The sequence below is a fragment of the Gadus chalcogrammus genome, chromosome 21, assembly GCF_026213295.1.
Source record: "Gadus chalcogrammus isolate NIFS_2021 chromosome 21, NIFS_Gcha_1.0, whole genome shotgun sequence".
In the NCBI taxonomy this organism is placed as follows: Eukaryota; Metazoa; Chordata; class Actinopteri; order Gadiformes; family Gadidae; genus Gadus; species Gadus chalcogrammus.
In genome coordinates, this window is record NC_079432.1 from 12286750 (window position 1) to 12305143 (window position 18394).

At 51.9% G+C, this 18394-nt stretch overlaps 1 protein-coding gene across 2 annotated transcripts in view; it reads right to left on the reverse strand.

Annotated features, from left to right (window-relative positions):
- Positions 1 to 1497: 1497 nt before the first annotated feature.
- Positions 1498 to 18394, reverse strand: part of jag2b (jagged canonical Notch ligand 2b) — a 35464-nt gene continuing 18567 nt past the window's right edge. The window contains exons 5-26 of one of the 2 annotated variants that reach the window (XM_056581120.1): positions 17794 to 17854; positions 15237 to 15367; positions 14077 to 14196; positions 13699 to 13812; positions 12926 to 13039; positions 12206 to 12319; positions 11410 to 11456; positions 11043 to 11216; positions 9177 to 9339; positions 8885 to 9046; positions 8507 to 8620; positions 8275 to 8388; positions 8056 to 8169; positions 7680 to 7796; positions 7325 to 7352; positions 6413 to 6498; positions 5508 to 5621; positions 5076 to 5191; positions 4540 to 4812; positions 3741 to 3872; positions 3153 to 3303; positions 1498 to 2823 (exon numbers count right to left, since the gene is read on the reverse strand). In XM_056581120.1, the coding sequence (XP_056437095.1) occupies positions 2204 to 2823; positions 3153 to 3303; positions 3741 to 3872; positions 4540 to 4812; positions 5076 to 5191; positions 5508 to 5621; positions 6413 to 6498; positions 7325 to 7352; positions 7680 to 7796; positions 8056 to 8169; positions 8275 to 8388; positions 8507 to 8620; positions 8885 to 9046; positions 9177 to 9339; positions 11043 to 11216; positions 11410 to 11456; positions 12206 to 12319; positions 12926 to 13039; positions 13699 to 13812; positions 14077 to 14196; positions 15237 to 15367; positions 17794 to 17854 (3179 nt within the window). In that variant the 3' untranslated portion in view covers positions 1498 to 2203. The remainder of the gene's footprint in view (positions 2824 to 3152; positions 3304 to 3740; positions 3873 to 4539; positions 4813 to 5075; positions 5192 to 5507; positions 5622 to 6412; positions 6499 to 7324; positions 7353 to 7679; positions 7797 to 8055; positions 8170 to 8274; positions 8389 to 8506; positions 8621 to 8884; positions 9047 to 9176; positions 9340 to 11042; positions 11217 to 11409; positions 11457 to 12205; positions 12320 to 12925; positions 13040 to 13698; positions 13813 to 14076; positions 14197 to 15236; positions 15368 to 17793; positions 17855 to 18394) is intronic. The other variant, XM_056581121.1, reaches the window with a different exon arrangement.

Below are 18394 nucleotides of genomic sequence, written 5' to 3' on the forward strand. Positions count from 1 at the left end.
TGCCTGTTTAAACAGTCCACACACACCGTCTCTCACGGACATGACGTCAAAAGGAGCCATGGTTGGTTTCCCAGGAACGTGGGGAAAGTGTTCATGAAAGCAAAGTGAGAGGGAGCGCACTTCAGCCTGGCGAATAAAACGCGCCACGGAACACCACACGTTTTTTTTGTTCTTTCCTTTTCTCAAAAGAGTAACTTTGTGTAAATAGTGAAAACAAAAAACATAAAAAAAAAAAAGACCATTGGTTACATAATGCGGTACATGTTACATTAAGGCACCCGAAGCCAAAAGGTTTGTGGACGTGTCTACCAATGGTTCTCTCTGTGGCTCAGAAAGAGAGCTGAAAAAAACCAACTCTTAACGTGCTGATGCGATAATGCAATAACGCATGGCAGAAATAACCTATAGTCATCGCATAGAATATATATAGGGATATAAACGATGATGTACACAAAGAAGTTTCACGCCAACATTTTTTCAGTGCATGTATTTTGGTTATTTTGTCTGCCCAAATCAAACCACACCATACTGGTCGAAGACAACACGCATAAGTGGCTCTATCGAAGACACGAGACAAGACAAGAGACGTGTCGAGGAAACGTCTCAAGCCACTGAACCATTAGTAAACCAGGCGGACAAACCTTCTCAAGTGGTACCTCACTGTAAATGCTCCTGACTTTGGGATCCTGGCTATAATTTTGTTTGAAATGTCTTAAAACCTGCCCCATTTAGACTGGCATAAATAAAAAGGAATGGAACGTAAAAAAAATAATTCAAATAATAATAAAGAATAATAATAAAAATGTGCGACTTGTCTTTAAGTTACTAAATTCAAATATACACAGCGACTCCCTCAGTATATACACGTATTTACAGACCTCTCATTTCCTCTATAAACAAAATAAACAAGAGCATTGCTGTGGAACGTGGCTCTTCAACACACACACACACACACACACACACACACACACACACACACACACACACACACACACACACACACACACACACACACACACACACACACACACACACACACACACACACACACACACACACACACACACACACACACACACACACACAGAGAGAGAGAGAAGAACAACCGAGACGCCAAGACACAAAGTAACACACCTCTCCTCTTCCTTTGTGCGAGATTTGGAGAACACACAAGAGGTGGAGGACCGGGGCAGCGAGACACAGCGACCCCCCCTCCCCCCCACCCAGCGGAGGGCGGGGACGGGGGGAGCTCTTGGGAAGGCACTTGCTACCAAGTCAAGCTGGAAATAATAAGAACACAAATACTGGAAATCAAACAAAAAAACAAAAAACAAAAGAAGGAAACAAAAGTCCTCCGATAAACCCCGAGAGCTTTCAGCCATTTCAGAAGACGGAACAAAATGGAAGGCCACATAATAGGCACTGGGGTGGTGTCGTTGTCCTCCTCCTCCTCCTCCCCCCACATCCAGGCCCGGGGTGTGTTTTGGTTTGGGGGGGGGGGGGGGGGGGGGAAGGGTAAGGCTAGGGTTGGGTACAGAGGGGGTGGGATGGTTCCACAGGAGCAGGATGGAAGGTGGTGTCACTCAAGGAAGGGAGCAATGTTAATAACGTTTGGGGGGGGAGATGGTGGAGGGCGGCTACACTTTTCATGGGAAGAAGAAGAAGAAGCGGTCCGGTGATCTCCCCCCCCACCCCTTTTAGTGTTCGTTGGTTGTTTCACCAATGAGGAGCCTGCTTACCAAAACACAAACCATCATCATCTGTAAACAAACAAAACGAATACAGGAACTATTCTTTATCCATGTAGACTTATCATCCTTACAAAAATGGTACAATAATAATAATAAAAAAAAAAAGATAGGGATGGGCATTTTCCAGCCTACTGGATAGTTTTGTTCTACTCCTTCGAACATAATGATATTCATAAAAATAATAATAATAATATCAATTTAAAAAAAATCCTGAAGCCAAAACTCGAAGCCGACTTCTTTCTAACGCTTAGGCTGAACAATTCTTCAGAGAGACAATAGTAAAAAAATAAATAAAAAAAAAAAAAGAATGGCTTCGTTCAACTTAAAGCCTTTTTTTTAACCCCTTTTCGTATCACCCCCAAAAAAGTACAGCCACTCAACGTGCGCTGTCTCACGTCTTATGGTCCAAAAGTCCTGCTGCTTCGTCTCTCTACGCCCCCCTAGGTCCACCTTTATACACAATGGTCTCTGGAGCCTCTGGGCGCGGGTGCGCCCACGCTGGGGTGTCTCCAGCGGTTGTCTTTGGGGCAGTAGGCGGGCGTCCGGTGTGGCGCCTTGTGGAGCGCCGCCCCGGTGCTGCGCGAGGTGCAGATCACCCCCTCGCTGGGCTGCGCCGCCCCCTTTGAGTACTTGCAAACCTGCCACTTCCCCGCCTCCATCGCCACGTCCCCCTCAAACTCCAGCTTTCCCTCCATCTCCTCCTCCTCTTCCTCCTCCTCCTCCTCCTCCTCCTCTTCCTCGTCGTCCTCTCCGTCACACGTCCGATAGGAGGAGCCAATGAGCTTCTTTCGCTCCTGCTCCGCCTCTCGGTTGCTGTCTTTGAGCAGCGGAAGCTGCTGTTGCGGCGGCTGCTGCTGCTGCTCCTGCTGCTTCTGCGGCCGGAGAGCCTCCCATTGGTTGTTCACGCTCTCTGAGGCCGTGCCGCCGCCGCCGCCGCCGCCTCCCAGGGCCCCGCCTCCGCCCCTCCTTCTCTCCCGCTCTTTTCTCCGCTTGCGGGTCCACCAGGCGCACACGCACACACAGAGCAGGCAGAGCACGCAGGAGAGGGCGCACAGCAGGGGCACCAGGTAGTCTGAGGGGACGACAAAACAAAACAAGTCAGGAGGAAGGCCGGAGGAAAACGTCAAACACGGATTAAAGCCGCCACCAACAAAAGCCCATCATCTTTGACCATCGCCCCTGATGGACGCCATTGATTGCCCGTCTAGCGTTTAGTCATGATCCGTGCGTTTTAAAAAACAACCTTGGTCGAATGGCCTCTCACACGGCAACAGAAGCCGCCCGACTTATAAGGTATTTGTCGAGGCCCGCATAACAAAAGGCTCGGAGGAGGAGGAGGAACGCCTTTTTCCCCATCCTGTTTTTTTGTGTTCTGTTCCCACAGTCCCGCGCTGCGCTCACCCAGTGACGGAGGAAATGCCTGCGTCTCCACATTGACCTTGATGACCGCAGGCATGACGGTGCTGTTGTGGCGCTTGGACAGCGTGCCGACAATGATGCTGACCGCGTCCTGGATCCTGCTTTGGTCTGAATGGTCCTGAGGCTGGAAGGACTGCAGACACAGAACACACCGCTCGCTTAACAAGGGTTCTTTCGTTTGTGATGGTTATTAAAAAAAAAGGCGCGGTCCAGTCAGCATGCAAGTAGGGTTGAAAAATGTAAAACTAATAGAAAAACAAATCATGTTGTTATTATATTCAGACAGATATTGTGATAGCATCCACTTTGACAAGGAAGGATTGTTTTGCATCACACTCTGTCAACATTTAATAAACGTCATTAAATGATACTTGATACTGAATTGGATAAACAATACAGAGGATTACAACAACAATACATGAATGAAACGGTGGGCGTTAAGAGCAAATTTTAAGTTTTGTCTTCAAATTATATGGATTCTAGACCATTGTGTGAATGTCCCATTAGTTCACAACCACAAACATCCGAAGGAAGCGTTATAAGTGGAGCAGAATGAGCTGGGCCACTCACGATGGCCACCTCCACGGCGTCGCTGGTGGAGTGGGACAGGTCACAGAGCAGGACCAGGGCGTGGTCCTGGGCCAGAGACCGGGTGTCTGGCAGGTAGCGCAGCTCTGAGCAGATGTTCTCCACCGTGGTGCCCTGGGTTAAACAACAGCACACACACACAGAAGCACACACAGTTTGGCAACAAGGACAGTGGGAGTGTCAGGAGAAGATCATTCAGTACGCATACATGCAGAGCCAAACACCTCGTTAGGGAGCGTGACCAGGTTAGGGTGTTTATCGTGTTTACATGGCTGCCATGGCAACTGGGAGGTACGGGAGGTAGATCGGTAGAAGGAATGGCACGCTTGTGTTGGAATATGACAGATACTGACGCCTTGCAGACCTGATACAACAGTGAGTATGTGTACATGCACTGCACCTTCAAGGTTTTTCAATACGTTAATCTCTCATTTGATCCAAAATAATACACGTCTCCTTGTCAGTACGAAAGTGCTCTGAATGCCACGTCATCATAGGTCTATGCCGTGTCAACACAAAGCAATCGTTATGTATTCGGTGACTACCTGAACATTCAGAGCATTCACAGAAATAATTAAACAAAAACACAAAATGTCCCGAAACCCACTAACCATGTTTACATGACAAATAACACTGGATAAGAATCCCGGCTCCCTCAAACGTCATAACCCGGCTTTGGCGTTTGCATGGCACTTGAGTAACCAGGTTACAATCTGGGGTTTCCGATGCGCGAGTGAACACGACGACGCCACACACCCGCCCGCCGACGCCCGGTACTCACGGTGGGCACCTTGTCCCGGTTGAAGACCAGCGTGATGTGGGCGCAGCTGTTGTCCAGGTAGCCCGTGTTGGGCTGGCACTTGGTGGGCGGGGGCGTGAGCAGGGGGCCCGGGGCGGAACAGACCCCCCACTGGTGGCAGGGGGGCGAGAAGCAGGTGAGGTAGCCGTGCTCCAGGCACTCCCGGCCCGCGGGGCACGGCCGGCGCACGCCCCCGCCCGCCTCCTCGCCTCCTGGGGGGCTCTGGAGCAGACAGGGGAGGCGTCCGCACAGCACCTGGTCCCAGGAGAGGAGGGGGGAGAGACATACAGTGGTCCAGTTAGGCATTAGTGCCTCCTTCATTTATGCTATCGATTTAGGAGCGGATGAACGACCGGATAACAGGGGGCTTGGATTAGAGAGCAATACTTTTTTTTTTTGGTCCCTAGGTAAAAGGTATCCATGGTGATCAGCCGAGGTCTGGCCATGTTCTTTGTTGTGATCAGACATGGGGCGGGGTGTGTGTGTGTGTGTGTCTGTGTGTGGTGCTGGTGAGCTACCTTAGTGCAGAGCACTTTGCCGTCGGCGCAGCGACAACTGTTGCACTCCTCGTCCCAGAGGCTGCCGTGAGGGAACTGGAGGCCGTGGTGGTGGCAGGTCTTCCCGATGCCCACGACTACAGAGGCCCACACAAAGTAGGAATTAACAACTGCAGTGACCGGGTTTCACCAGAGGAGGCACTGTCCCTGCGATATGGTTTGGTCACCCTTGAAATGTGATACTGAAGACACACACACACACACACACACACACACACACACACACACACACACACACACACACACACACACACACACACACACACACACACACACACACACACACACACACACACACACACACACACACACACACACACACACACACACACACACACACACACACACGTCCAGGAAGGTACATTTTATGTAAAAACACAGCGTTATACTTACACTCTTGGCATAGCGTCCCCGTTCTCCCCAAAGGGCAGATGCAGCGGAATCCGTTGATCTCGTCCACGCAGGTGGCGCCGTAAGCACAGGGCGACGACTGGCATTCGTTTATATCTGATGAGAGAGAGGCAGAGGGAGAAAGAGAGACCATTTATATCACCAACAATGAAACAGCCCAGTAAACTGGTTCACAGTGATACCCTTGCGTTTCTGAGAATACTGCAGTGAAAAAGCCACCAAGGGGATTCTAGCTTGGGTCAAACGTAAAGCAGAACATCTACTATGGTCTTAACTACATAGTGTAGTTATGACTACATAGTGCAGTTATGACCAAGGCTATAAATACACTATGGCTTTGGTCGAGAATGCCCTAAAAACACGAATGGCTCAATGCTGAGTAAAGGGCCAACATTTATAAAATGTACGCTTGAAACCAAGAATATACTGCTAACCGAACCGAACTGCATAGGCCCCTATCTGAAACTGGCAGCTCTGCCTGCAATGTGAGTTTTTATATTTGAGAGCTGCTCAAGTGTGTGTGTGTTTGAAACCCCATTCAGGTCAGGCAGAGAGAGAGAGGGGACCTCTAGCACGGCCAACACAAAGACAGAACAGGGAAGAATTTCTAGGTCACCAAGTAATTTGTTGTGTGTGTGTGTGAGTCAAAGACGTGTGCCTGTGTGCGCGTGTGTGTGTGTGTGTGCGCGCGCGTGCGTGCGTGTTGACCTCTTGAGGTCAACGGGGTCACGGGTTAAAAAATATATATATATGCATTTGGGTCTCTCCTTCATCCATTTGACCCTTCGTCACCATGATGAAAAGTAGAAAAGAAAAAAGAAAAAAAAGAGGATAGGGCTTGTGAAGACCCCCAGATTAGATGCTTCTGTTGCAGGTCTGGTACTCACTGATGCGGCAGTCTGGACCAGCAAAACCGGGCGCGCACTCGCAGCGGAACCAGTTCACTCCATCTACACAGACACCGCCGTTGTAGCTGCGCAGGGCGAGAGAGAGAGAGACAGACATAAATAGGGCCATAGAGCCACACAGGACCAAAGCACCTACATTAGTAGTGTGTGTGTGTGTGTGTGTGTGTGTGTGTGTGTGTGTGTGTGTGTGTGTGTGTGTGTGTGTGTGTGTGTGTGTGTGTGTGTGTGTGTGTGTGTGTGTGTGTGTGTGTGTGTCCCATCAATACACGGCCCTGGCTTTCAGATGCTAATAGGCGTGTCCCGTCCCCTCCTCTCCTCAGCATCCCTCTGTTCCCCTCCTCCTTAGAAAGGACACCCCCTCCCCCAACGACACCCTCCCCCCCGGGTCATAGTCCTCCTCCCCCTCCCATCCCCCATCCAGCAACTCACTCTCTCAATCACTTCCCGAAATCACACACACACACACACACACACACCCTCCCCCACTCCTGTGCAGCGACATCCAAGCCCGGTGACTCGATGGAGATCTGTCTGAGGCTTGATTTAAGGACACCTTCCACTGCCTTCACTGGCTCCTCCACCCCCTCTCCCCTCCCCCTCAACCCCCATTCTCAGAAGCCCAATGGAGGGAATGTGAGGGATGGGGGGGCAGGGGGGGGGCTTGGAGGAGGAGCCAGTGGAAGGTGTCTTTAAATCAAGCCTCAGACAGAGATCTCCACTGAGTCACCAGGTTGTTGTTTTTTTTGGCGAGGAGTTTCTCATTCCAACTCTCAGGAGTACGGTACGTGTCCTTTGGGCTGAGCTAGTGATACTAGAGGGCTATATGGCACGGTGCTAGGGGACGACGGGGGGATCACCTCCGTAGAGCTGAAAGCAGGAACGTCTACTCACCACGGGTGAGGGTTGCAGTCGTTGGTGTCTGATGGGAGAGGCGGGGAGAAACGCAACGTAAATACAATGATCAATTGTGGGAAAAAGTAGTTGCTCAACATCACAGACGCTTATCCAAATGTCAGATACGGGTCATAAAGGAGCAGGTAGGTCTAAGGGTTAGCTAAAAAGATGCTCGCATGCAGTCAGATGCCCTTACCAGGACAATATTCAGCCCCTCCCCCCCCCCACCCGTCAAAAATTAGACCACATCCTTCCGTCTTCCCCACCCCCCTCTGGGGTGGGGAAGACAGAAGGATGTGGTCTATTTTTGGATGTGGTCAATCAGTAGCTGAAGCCAAGCAGAGGAACCTACTTCGGCCACAGGCGGGGCCCTCCCAGCCCTCTTTGCAGATGCACGTGAAGGTGTCTCCTCCGCCGACGCAGGTGCCGCCGTTGGAGCAGGGGCTGGACGAGCAGGTGCTGTTCATGGCTGCGGGAGGGGGGGGGGGGGAGGCAACGCAAAGGAAAGGTGAGCCAATCCCGGAGACACCACAATTCAGATAGGATTGAATTAGGTACATAAAGAATACCCAAAAAGGAGTGCTACTTTTCCCCATACATGTCATTTAAAAGACGCTTCTTTAATCATGGGGATCAAGGATGGCGGCAGAAAGACTGCAGATATGCAGGCACTTGGGCTCGAACCCCCGGCACCTTAGCGTGGAAGGCTTCCAATAAGGGGGCCTTACCCGTGTTGCAGGTGTTGCCCCCCCACCCGGGCGGGCAGGCACAGCGGAAGGCGTCCCCGTGGTCGTAGCAGGTGCCTCCGTTGCTGCAGGTGGTGGAGTCGCACTGATTCTCGCCTGCAGAGAGCACAACCCTTTAAGTTCAACGTTAAACAGAAGGTCCTCGAGGACAGCGGATCACATGGACCGTCTGGTGTGATATATCCACACACACACACTTACGCGAGTGGCAGGTCTTGCCCTTCCAGCTGTCGGCACACTTGCAGTGGAAGTCGTTGACCAGGTCAACGCAGTGCCCGCCGTTCTTACAGGGGTTGTGTCTGCACTCGTTCACGTCTGGAGGGAGGGAGCACAGCCAGGCAGAGACGGGAGGGTTACTATAGAGGAGAGCTCCAAACACCATGCACCACATTCAGACCAGACCAGACAGGACGGGTAGGAAGGAGGAACTCACTGAGGTCACAAAGTCGGCCTTCCCAGCCGTCGGGACAGATGCACTGGAAGGAGTTCACACCGTCGATGCATGTTCCTCCACTGCGACAGGGGCTACTGTCACAGTCGTTGACGTCTGGGTTGGGGACCGAGGAGAATAGGAGGGGTTTGAAGAAAGATTACATGAAATTCATCATGAACCTTGCTTTTTAAAAGGCTGACATTTTAATTTTAGAAAACAAGGAGAAAGACGGACACACAGTCACACACACACAGTCACACACACACACACACACACACACACACACACACAGACAGACAGACAGACAGACCTCTGTGAGGACTGAAGGAGTGAGAAAGAACTAGAGAGCGGGACCTCGGTGAGTCTGACTCGACTCACTCTCGTGACAGTAGGTGCCCATGAAGCCCGGATCACAGAGGCAGGTGAAGTTGCCCGCCGGCTGGCTCCTGCATGTGCCCCGGGGCCCGCACACATTGGAGGAGATGTGCCGCACCTCCGACGAGTTGTTGGTCGCCACGGTGATGGTGCAGCTGTCAATCGCTGTAAAAAAAGAAAAAAAAAGTGTGACGACCGAGATGTTCCTCATTAGGACAGTGGTGTCCCGAAGGCCGATTCAAAACAAGGGAGCATTGGTTGTCAAGGTAGCTGCTTCTTATGCCGGTGGGCTCACCTTGACAGGGCGGGCTCCGGCAGCGGTCCCGGGCCTGCCCACAGGTCTTCCCCTGGTAGCCTTCGGGACAGGCGCAGTAGAAGTCCTGGGCCTGGCCGTGGCACCTGGCTTTGTTCTCACAGGGGTCGGGGTGGCAGGGGTCGGAGGGCATCCAACTGGGGATCTGCCGAGGGCAAGAAAATGCATGTTGGGGGTCAGCAGGTTCGCTCCAATTGTAGCCAAGGCGAGCGTCGCCATGCCGATAAGCCTGGGTGTTGATCGCTTCAAGGGCTCTCCTCCTTTTGGGTGGGTCCTAATGCTGGCTTCTTTTGAGCACAGTTAAGAGAATACGACAAATATAGCGTTTTCTTTTTATATTGTTTGCCCTAAAAATGCAACTAATTTGAAGACATGGTATACGCCCGCTTGCTGGATATAACTAGAACCCATCCGTCTAATCACTTTGATGAGCAGCTATTTAATATACCAAGGGACTTCTGCGTGTCAGCTTTAGATTTGAAATGCGTTCATAATATTCCAATGAATCCTATCGTACACTGAAGAAAATGGACTTGTAAAATGTACAAAGAAAAGGAAAATAAGTCAGTGCTTTGCCAACAAGGAAGGCAGGACACTTCGACATTGCAAGGCATTAGTGCAAAATTCTATTCCGATCAAAGTTGGGTGACAACACAGAGCGCAAACCCACAACCCTGAACACCGACTGAAGACACACGACTGGGCGCGACATCTGCAAATATGGAGCTCGGTGCTCAAAACCCAGTTTTTCCTTCTGTAAACGAAAACCGACTGCATATAAACGATGGATTGAACCCACTGCCATGTAAGGTGCTCGGTGTGGGGGCCGGGGGGGGCAAACCGTTATCTCCTTGTGCGCGGCCACGCGCTCGCATACAGTTTACTTTACTTCAAGTGGCTGAGCACCATCTATTTATCCTATGCTGGTTAGCCGCTGGTCTGAGCCGTGAATAGGTGTGGCCTTTAGTGTCTGCGGCGGGAAGTCCGAGGGCATGACCTGTGATAAATCACAGCGCAACGTTTAGCGCAGGCGTCCTGTTCCTAGAGCTGCAGTACGCAGCGGCGCAAACAACTGCACAAATTAAAGACCGTTAAAGAGGCATCGCATCGCTGGGGGCTGAAGGGTTTACATTTCCATTTAATTGTTTACACTCATTTTGATACGCGTCGTTATCCGCGGCACGACCTGTGACCGCTTTTTGATTGCATTGCAGCGCAAACTTGAAATCGACCCAACGCTAATATTCCCGGCATCGTCCTAAACCGGTCCTATATGAAGGGTAGGTACGAGCACGCGAGACACCTAATCCCTGCTGGCATAGGCGTCGTGCTGCTGCTGCTGCTGCTTGAAAGCACAGCGACGCACAGCATGCCGACGGGAGGCGCAGAAGTGGAGCAGAGCAGGGGTAGAGTTCTGGGAGGTATGGGCGATGGCCTCCATTCAGGACGGGCTCATATTTATAGCAGGAGGGGCTGGGAGGGAGGGGGAGGGGTGGGGTGCTAAATCAAGGCTAGCTTCCCAGCCGACACCGATCTCCATCCAGGGCTCAGAGAGAGAGATCTGTGGTGTTGATTACATCTTATTTATCATTACCCCAGATTGGCTACACGCATGCATACAACAAACAACAACGCATTTTATGAGCCAAGCCGGGTGTTTGCAGCCAATTGAGAGGATGTATAGGTTGGCAGTCGGGATCGCTCATTCATTAAAATGAGTTGATGAATAAACGGGGTCACTTAAGAAAGGATCGAGAATTGGGAGCTTCCACGTCCAATAAATCAATCAGACAGTGTGTGTATGTGTGTGCGTCTGCGTGTGAGTGCGTTCCTATTGCTGGCACTGACCTCGCACAGTTCTCCTGAGAACTCGGGGGGGCATTCGCACACAAAGCTCCCCCGGAGGTCGTGGCAGCGCCCCGCGTTGTGGCAGGGCCCGGAGTCGCAGGCGCTCGCCCGGACCTCGCAGTGGGAGCCCGTGAACCCCCGCAGACACTGGCACTGGTAGATCCCCTGGGCCTTCTGGAGCGAGAGGATGACACATTTATTGATATAGCACTTTGTGTGTGTGTGTGTGTGTGTGTGTGTGTGTGTGTGTGTGTGTGTGTGTGTGTGTGTGTGTGTGTGTGTGTGTGTGTGTGTGTGTGTGTGTGTGTGTGTGTGTGTGTGTGTGTGTGTGTGTGTGTGTGTGTGTGTGTGTTAAAATCGGTCTTACCTTGCACGTGGCTCCGTTCTGACACTGACCACGGCAGCTGCTGACCTCTGCAGAAGAAGAGCAGAAGCCAAACGCGCGCGTTACAAGTAGAAACATAACATTGGAAAGGGGCCGGGGACGCGCCCGCCCCCCTCCCTCACTCACTCGATGCTGAGCTCGGCGTTAGTCTGAGTGAAAGACAGGAGGAAGGTAAGAGTGAATCATCTGGAGCGTCCACAAAGGCACAGAGGACAAGCCTCCGCAGAGAGGGGTTCCCGCATGCATGCATGCACGCCGGGGCTGGGTCGGAAGGGTGAAGGAGAGGGGGCCGTGCCTTTGAGCGGCAAGTCAAGACAGGAAGTGAGACTCCCACGCGTCGCAGGGAGGAATTGCCGCGTATGAACGCAGGAATGTGTTCAAAGTGAGAAAAGGAAGAGCTTTGGAAGAAAGGTAACCAAACCAAATAAAATGACACAAAAGATAGATTAGTGATTCTTAGATCACTCGAATAAGAGTGTGGCACTAGTGTGATTAGCCCATTAGAAGCTTTGCCATGAGGTTTGGTGCAGTTTTAATTAAGTGTTTGGTTACTTGTTGAAGAGCTCAAAGAAAGACAGATTAGGTGTGTTCATTTGTGTTCGAGTTGAGTTTGGTTGAGCAGAGATCGGAGGGTCAAGGTTAAAGTGGGTTGAGTTGGTTGCGTAAAAGTAAAGTTGGGTTGAGTGGAGTGTGTGAAAGTTAAGGTGTGTGAGGAAGAAGCAGTGGAGAGGACAGAAACGTAGGGACGACACCGAAGGATATAATACATAATACTGACTGATGTCACAGTTCTGTCCGGACCATCCCCAGAGACAGGCGCAAAGATATCCACCGATCAAGTTTTTGCAAGAGTGAGCGTTGAGGCAGGGCTTCCCCAAGCACTCGTTAGCGTCTGTCAGACGGAGACCAAAGGGTCCAGCGAGCCCCAGAGAGTTTGATGGAGGGTGAGGTGGAGAGAGAGACCGAGGGAGAGAGGTAGAGAGTGGAGCAATTAGGGGAGGGGAGCACGATCAATTCCACCTTTAGATCCTTCACCCATCAAAAGTATCCCACCAACGTTATTGTGCGAGTCAACAGCACAGCAGAGGCTACAACATGTTATACTTCAACAGGACATTACAACTGGCAGATCTTCCAAGATGGGCTGCCCGCCCAAAAGCAGCTTTGTTCTACGCACTCATACACCGTCTGCCTTCCTTCTGAAACCCAACCCTTTGGACCCATGCATGCACACACACACTCCCCAGAGAAGATATTTGATGGTAATTGCTGCCTGTAAGGTGAGAGCAGAGCTAGAAAGATGAGACCAAACTCTTGGGTTCCCATGTTCCCAACACACACACACACACACACACACACACACACACACACACACACACACACACACACACACACACACACACACACACACACACACACACACACACACACACACACACACACACACACACACACACACACATCCTTGTCAAAAGAAAGTGATCCGTTAGACACGCACCTATCTGGCAGGTCTTCCCTTTCCACTGAGGGGGGCAGACACACTCAAAGCTGTTGTCCAGGTCGATGCATGTCCCACCCTGGGCACACGGATTAGAGGCACACTCATCCAGGTCTGTAAAAAGAATAAAGCCATAATTATGAGTCTATTCACCAAAACGAACCCCTTTGGTCTGTTTGTAAAGCAATGCACATAACGGGACCCAACAGCGGGGGCAACATGTGTGTTATCTGTTTTGGATGGGCTCAAAAGGAGTGGCAAGCGACAAGGCAAATCCACCCGTACGTGCGTTTAGCGCCGAGCCATCAGTGCCGGGTGTAACCCCAGTAGGCATCCAGAGACACCAAGCGGAAACACGCACCCACGCGCCCTGCCAAGAACCCAGAACCCAAAGGCAGGCTCAGGGTGGAGGGTGCAAAAAGAAATGTGGGTGTGTGTGTGCGTCAATTCAGTTATCACCCCGGTTCACCCCAACAACGCATAATTACTGCGTTATGCGTCGTTCCGGGGTACTCCTTGGCGATTCCACGTTGAAATTGGGTTTGATGACAGGTTTAATCATTACGATGACGTTTTCCAAGGATTTCTCTGCCGTGAGCGTTGTGTGTTCTTTAGGCGCCAATGCACGTCACAAGAAGACGCCATTTAAACGCTGCTTTTATTCTCAACCAAAAGGCGGTTCAATTAGTGTTTTATGGCCTGCGGAAGCTTCGGGTGGGCACCGAAATAGAGAACCTCCACAATGGGGGGTTTCTGGAGGGAGAACAACGTACTGTTAGCGCAGGTGGGGCCCTCCCACCCCGGCGGGCAGTGACAGTTGAACCCCGAGGGGACCTCATGGCACGTCCCGCCGTTGGCGCAGGGGTCCGAGACGCAGGCGTGCTCGGCTGGGGAGAGACAAGACGGACGTTATTCAGCTGCAGATATCGATGACGGCTCGAGGACGAGATGCTTCGGCTCAGCGTCGCAACGCGTTGTTCTCTAGCGTAGCGTTGACCTCCGTGGGGCTTTAAAACGTAAATGTGCAACGCGGATAAACAAGGAAACGTTCAACCACCGGGAAACACAGAGCGTCCCTCCAGCCCTCCCTTCGGTAGCCCAAGCAGAAGAGTCTGAGGAGAGACCAGCGCCCACCGGGCCGGGCAGCTCACCTATCTGGCAGGTCTGGCCGGAGTAGCCCTGGGGACAGAGGCACTGGTACTGGTCGGGCTCCGTGTTCATGCAGGTGCCCCCGTTGATGCAGGGGTGGTGGCGGCCGCAGTAGTTCAGGTCTGAGTGGAGGGGCGACAGGTCAGCGAGCGGGTACAGTGTGTGTGTGTATCTATATATATTCATTTAACGACGAGGACTCCTTGTGCCGAGAATCAAGCAGACGCCGTCGGTTAATGTCAATAGGAGTTGTATGCTGGCCAAATGTCAACATGATATAAATAGGGATTGGAAATCAGCGGATACATGGTGATACGATATGATGTACAATATCGTAACGCGTGTGATTGTATCTCTTTAACCAATGGGTATATAAGTGGGGAGTGGGTACCCTAAACGGGTGCTTTGGCAGGAAGCTCTAAATAAAAGCCTTTAAATGCAACAAGTAGTCATACATTTCTTTACATTTGAACGCCACAAGAGAAGCGTTTGAAAGCAGACTATGAGTAGCTGCACAAATGCACGTTTTAATTTGCTGGACAGCCGGCACTCAGCACTAGTCTGTGGGAGGAGAAGCAAGTGGGAGGAAGGGCGAGAGAGAGAGAGAGAGAGAGCGAGAGTGAGAGAGCGAGAGAGAGCATCCGATCGGCCTACAGGAAAGGTGATGAGATAAATAAATGAACAGGGGATCTGCCCGAGCGGCGGCGGCGGCGTGGACCCGGGCCTCATCCCCCAGAGTGCCCCCGGTGGCGCCCGCGGGGAGGCGGCCCGGATCCAGTGTCCGCTGTGGCGGGTTCGGATCACACCCACAGTAAAGCTATCTGTTCTCCCTGCCAACGACGGGACGGGAACAACATAGTAGGAGCGGGCCTGGGGATGGAAGCGTTCAATCGTGCGCCTAATGCGAATTCACCAAACATCTTTACCAATGAGTATCAAAAGTGTTACATGATTTCTTTCCTCAGACGCGTCTCCAAGTCGACGACGTGACCACGAACGTTAACGTCATCGACACGACTGTGCGTCGGGTGTAAAACGTGACCATCTTCATGTCAGTCTCTGTGTGTGTGTGTGTCTCTCTCTCTCCGTGTGTGTGTCTCCGTGTGTGTCTCCGTGTGTGTCTGTGTGTGTGCGTGTGCGCACGTGTGTCCACGCCGCTCACCTTTATCACACAGCAGGCCGCCCCAGTTCCTCTCACAGCTGCACTGCCACGGGACGGCGCAGGTCCCGTGCACGCAGCCCGGGTACGGCACGCAGTCGTCGCAGAACGGCCCCTGGAAGCCGTAGTTGCACCTGGAGGTTTACAGGGGGAGCGACCGGTCAGAACCGGTCAGCGAGGAACCATGAACACACTTGACAGGCGATTCAACAGAAGCGTTTGCACATCACATCGGGGACCTTTAGGGCGGGGATTAGGGAAGGAACCTGGCTAGGGGTTTGCACAGCATGGTTTGACCCGGCGGCGGGGTGTGGGGCGGGGTCCGAGGGAGCAGGGGGAAACACGGGGGCTCTCGGTTGAGGGCGGTCATCGGTGCAGAGGAGCCAGCTGTAGTGCGAGCAGTGTATCGCGCACATGTTGAGCATGAAACTACGCATCAAACAGTGGTAACAGCAGCATTATCCACAGTCAGAATATCAAAACATAACCAATGCTGTACGCACGTCTTCACTCGATACCCAGGGTGCAACACAGCAAGAAGAAAAACAACTTTTTTTTAAATAAGTCTTTGGAGCCGTTGTTGGGAAGTCTCCATGAGATCCCTGGATAGCCCCGTCTAAAGGGCGGGGCTAATTTGGTCAAGAGTAACATTCCAGGGCAAGAGGGGTTAAGAATACACCCAGTAGGGCTCCAACACTGGGGTCGAATCAGAGAGGTGTGTGTGTGTGTGTGTGTGTGTGTGTGTGTGTGTGTGTGTGTGTGTGTGTGTGTGTGTGTGTGTGTGTGTGTGTGTGTGTGTGTGTGTGTGTGTGTGTGTGTGTGTGTGTGTGTGACATGCACTCCCATCTCTACTGTCCCAACGCTATCTCGCCAACGCTGCAGCACTGTCGTTGTCGTCTTTGGGACAGCTGTCTGGTCCATTGACGAGCTATTTTCAGCATACACCCCCCCCCCCCCCCCCCCCCCCCGACACACAAACACACCCTCCCCCGCAGTCGGCACGGAGACAGCGTTCCCCCCACCCACCGACTTGTCTGGGAAATAAGGCCTTCAAAACCGAGCCAGAGCAGGCTGGGGGTGGGGACAGGTGAGGCTAGCCATCCTTAGGACTGGCTTCAGCGGGCCGCCCAAGCAGCCCACCGGGGGGCAGTTTAGTGGGAAACTGTTGCTGGTGTTTGCAGACTTCCTCCATAACCTGTGTTACAGCAGTATCTCGAACAAGCCTTCTTCGGCCCTCCTTTCACATCCTGAGCACAGCGTGACACAACGTGACCGTCGATGCTTTGGGCTTCATCACGGTGGTCCGTTAGACCGGCGAGGGCTGCTCTGGGTCTGCTTACAGATCAGCCGGCCAGTTCCTGGCTTGTGGGTTCCCTCTTGCGCAGAACATGGAGGCTATATTAAAAGATCATAGTGACCATGCCTGTGAAACAATGCTGCTTCCGTAGCATCAGGATCTTCTGTGTCACACACACACACACACACACACACACACACACACACACACACACACACACACACACACACACACACACACACACACACACACACACACACACACACACACACACACACACACACCCCCCCCCCCCCCCCCCCCCCCCCCCCCCCCAGTACAGTGAGGGATGGTTTTAAGGACAGCTCCATTTCCCCTGGCCCTCTCCCGTTGCTAATCAGCCTTTATTACGAAAACTTTAAACAATGCAAGCGGGGGCAGCACTGCCTTCCTCCCATTGGTGCAGAGCGTCTCCTTGTGACCGCATAGAAGCTGATCTGTCCATCTCACATGGGGACGAGGAAGAGGGGGTGGGGGGGGGATCTCCAGTGGGGGAGGGGGGGGGGGAACAGGTGAAGAGTAGGAAGTACAGTTTCCTGAGGCGCTGAAGCTATGTGGCTCACGTCACTTTATCAAACCAAGGCATTTCCTTTTTCTCCATTTTCCGTTTGTTTTTTTCCCCAAAGTGCATACCACAGTGCGATACACAACAAGGCTTCCCTTATCACAGTCGTCAGGCTGCAGAGCCCCAGTGGTGACACAGAGTAAGCTTGACAAAGAGAGAGGAGGGAACATTTCTTTCAGAGGAGTGAGTGGCATGCGTTTATTCCAATGTACAAGCTTTCCCACATCCAAAGCAGGGGGGAAATGGTGCATGATATTGTGCGTGACAGCGACATGGGATTTATTAAAGGTGCTGTAGGTAAGATTGAACAGCGATCAGTTCAGTGTCTTTTGGGAGAAATATCAGCGCCCTACATCAGCCATTGGTGAGCGAAAGGCTCTCTGAGAATACCTGATCGAGTTGATCGTGCCTGCCTCCGTATGAGCCGATTTAGATCGACCACAGGTGAGCGAATCAAACATCTCAAGTGACTGAGGGGACGTTTTGCAAGGGGGTTTTGTGTTTTCTAAGTCCCTTCTCTCTCTTTACAGCTCTCCCATCGTAGCTCCAGCCCCTTTAAGGTCCCTCAGGAAGACATTCTATAGGCGTGATAACAAAGGGCCGTGTGATTCTCATGAGCTGCGGGGGGTCTCCAACACAATAGGAATCGCTCCACTTACTTGCATTCCCCAGGCTTGCCGCAGCTCCCGTGCAACAGGTTGCAACCCTGCTTGCAGATCGCTAAAAGAAATCGGACAGAAGTCATGGCAGGAACATGAGTACGATGCAAAAGCCGAATACCTTTTAAATACAGAGAGCCTTGTAAATAATGTATTTTTCCGTTACAATTCAAACAAATCAATTCAAAATGGCCTCCCATGTTGAATTGGGGGAAGCCGATGGACTGAGCCTCAGTGGAATACATCCAATACATTAACGCATCAAACCTCCTAAACTTTTTTTTAACGATTAATCGCTACCCGCCACATTCACACATCAACGTAGAAGTGTGCAGGACCCTGGGATTGGTCAGTGCCTTGACTGACAACACACAAAGCATTACGACTCTGACCACACACACCATTAAACAAATCTCAATTGTGTTTCTTCTAATTCCGAACACTATATGGTGGAGGGGGGGGGGGGGGGGGTTTGCTCGCCTGTTGCTGACCGTCATCCTAACAAGACGTGAGAATTCACTGCACACCCCCCGATGACCCGGTGGGCTGTCAGAGGTGGGGGTTGGGGGGGGGGTTAAACAACTTTATCGCCTGGGGGCAA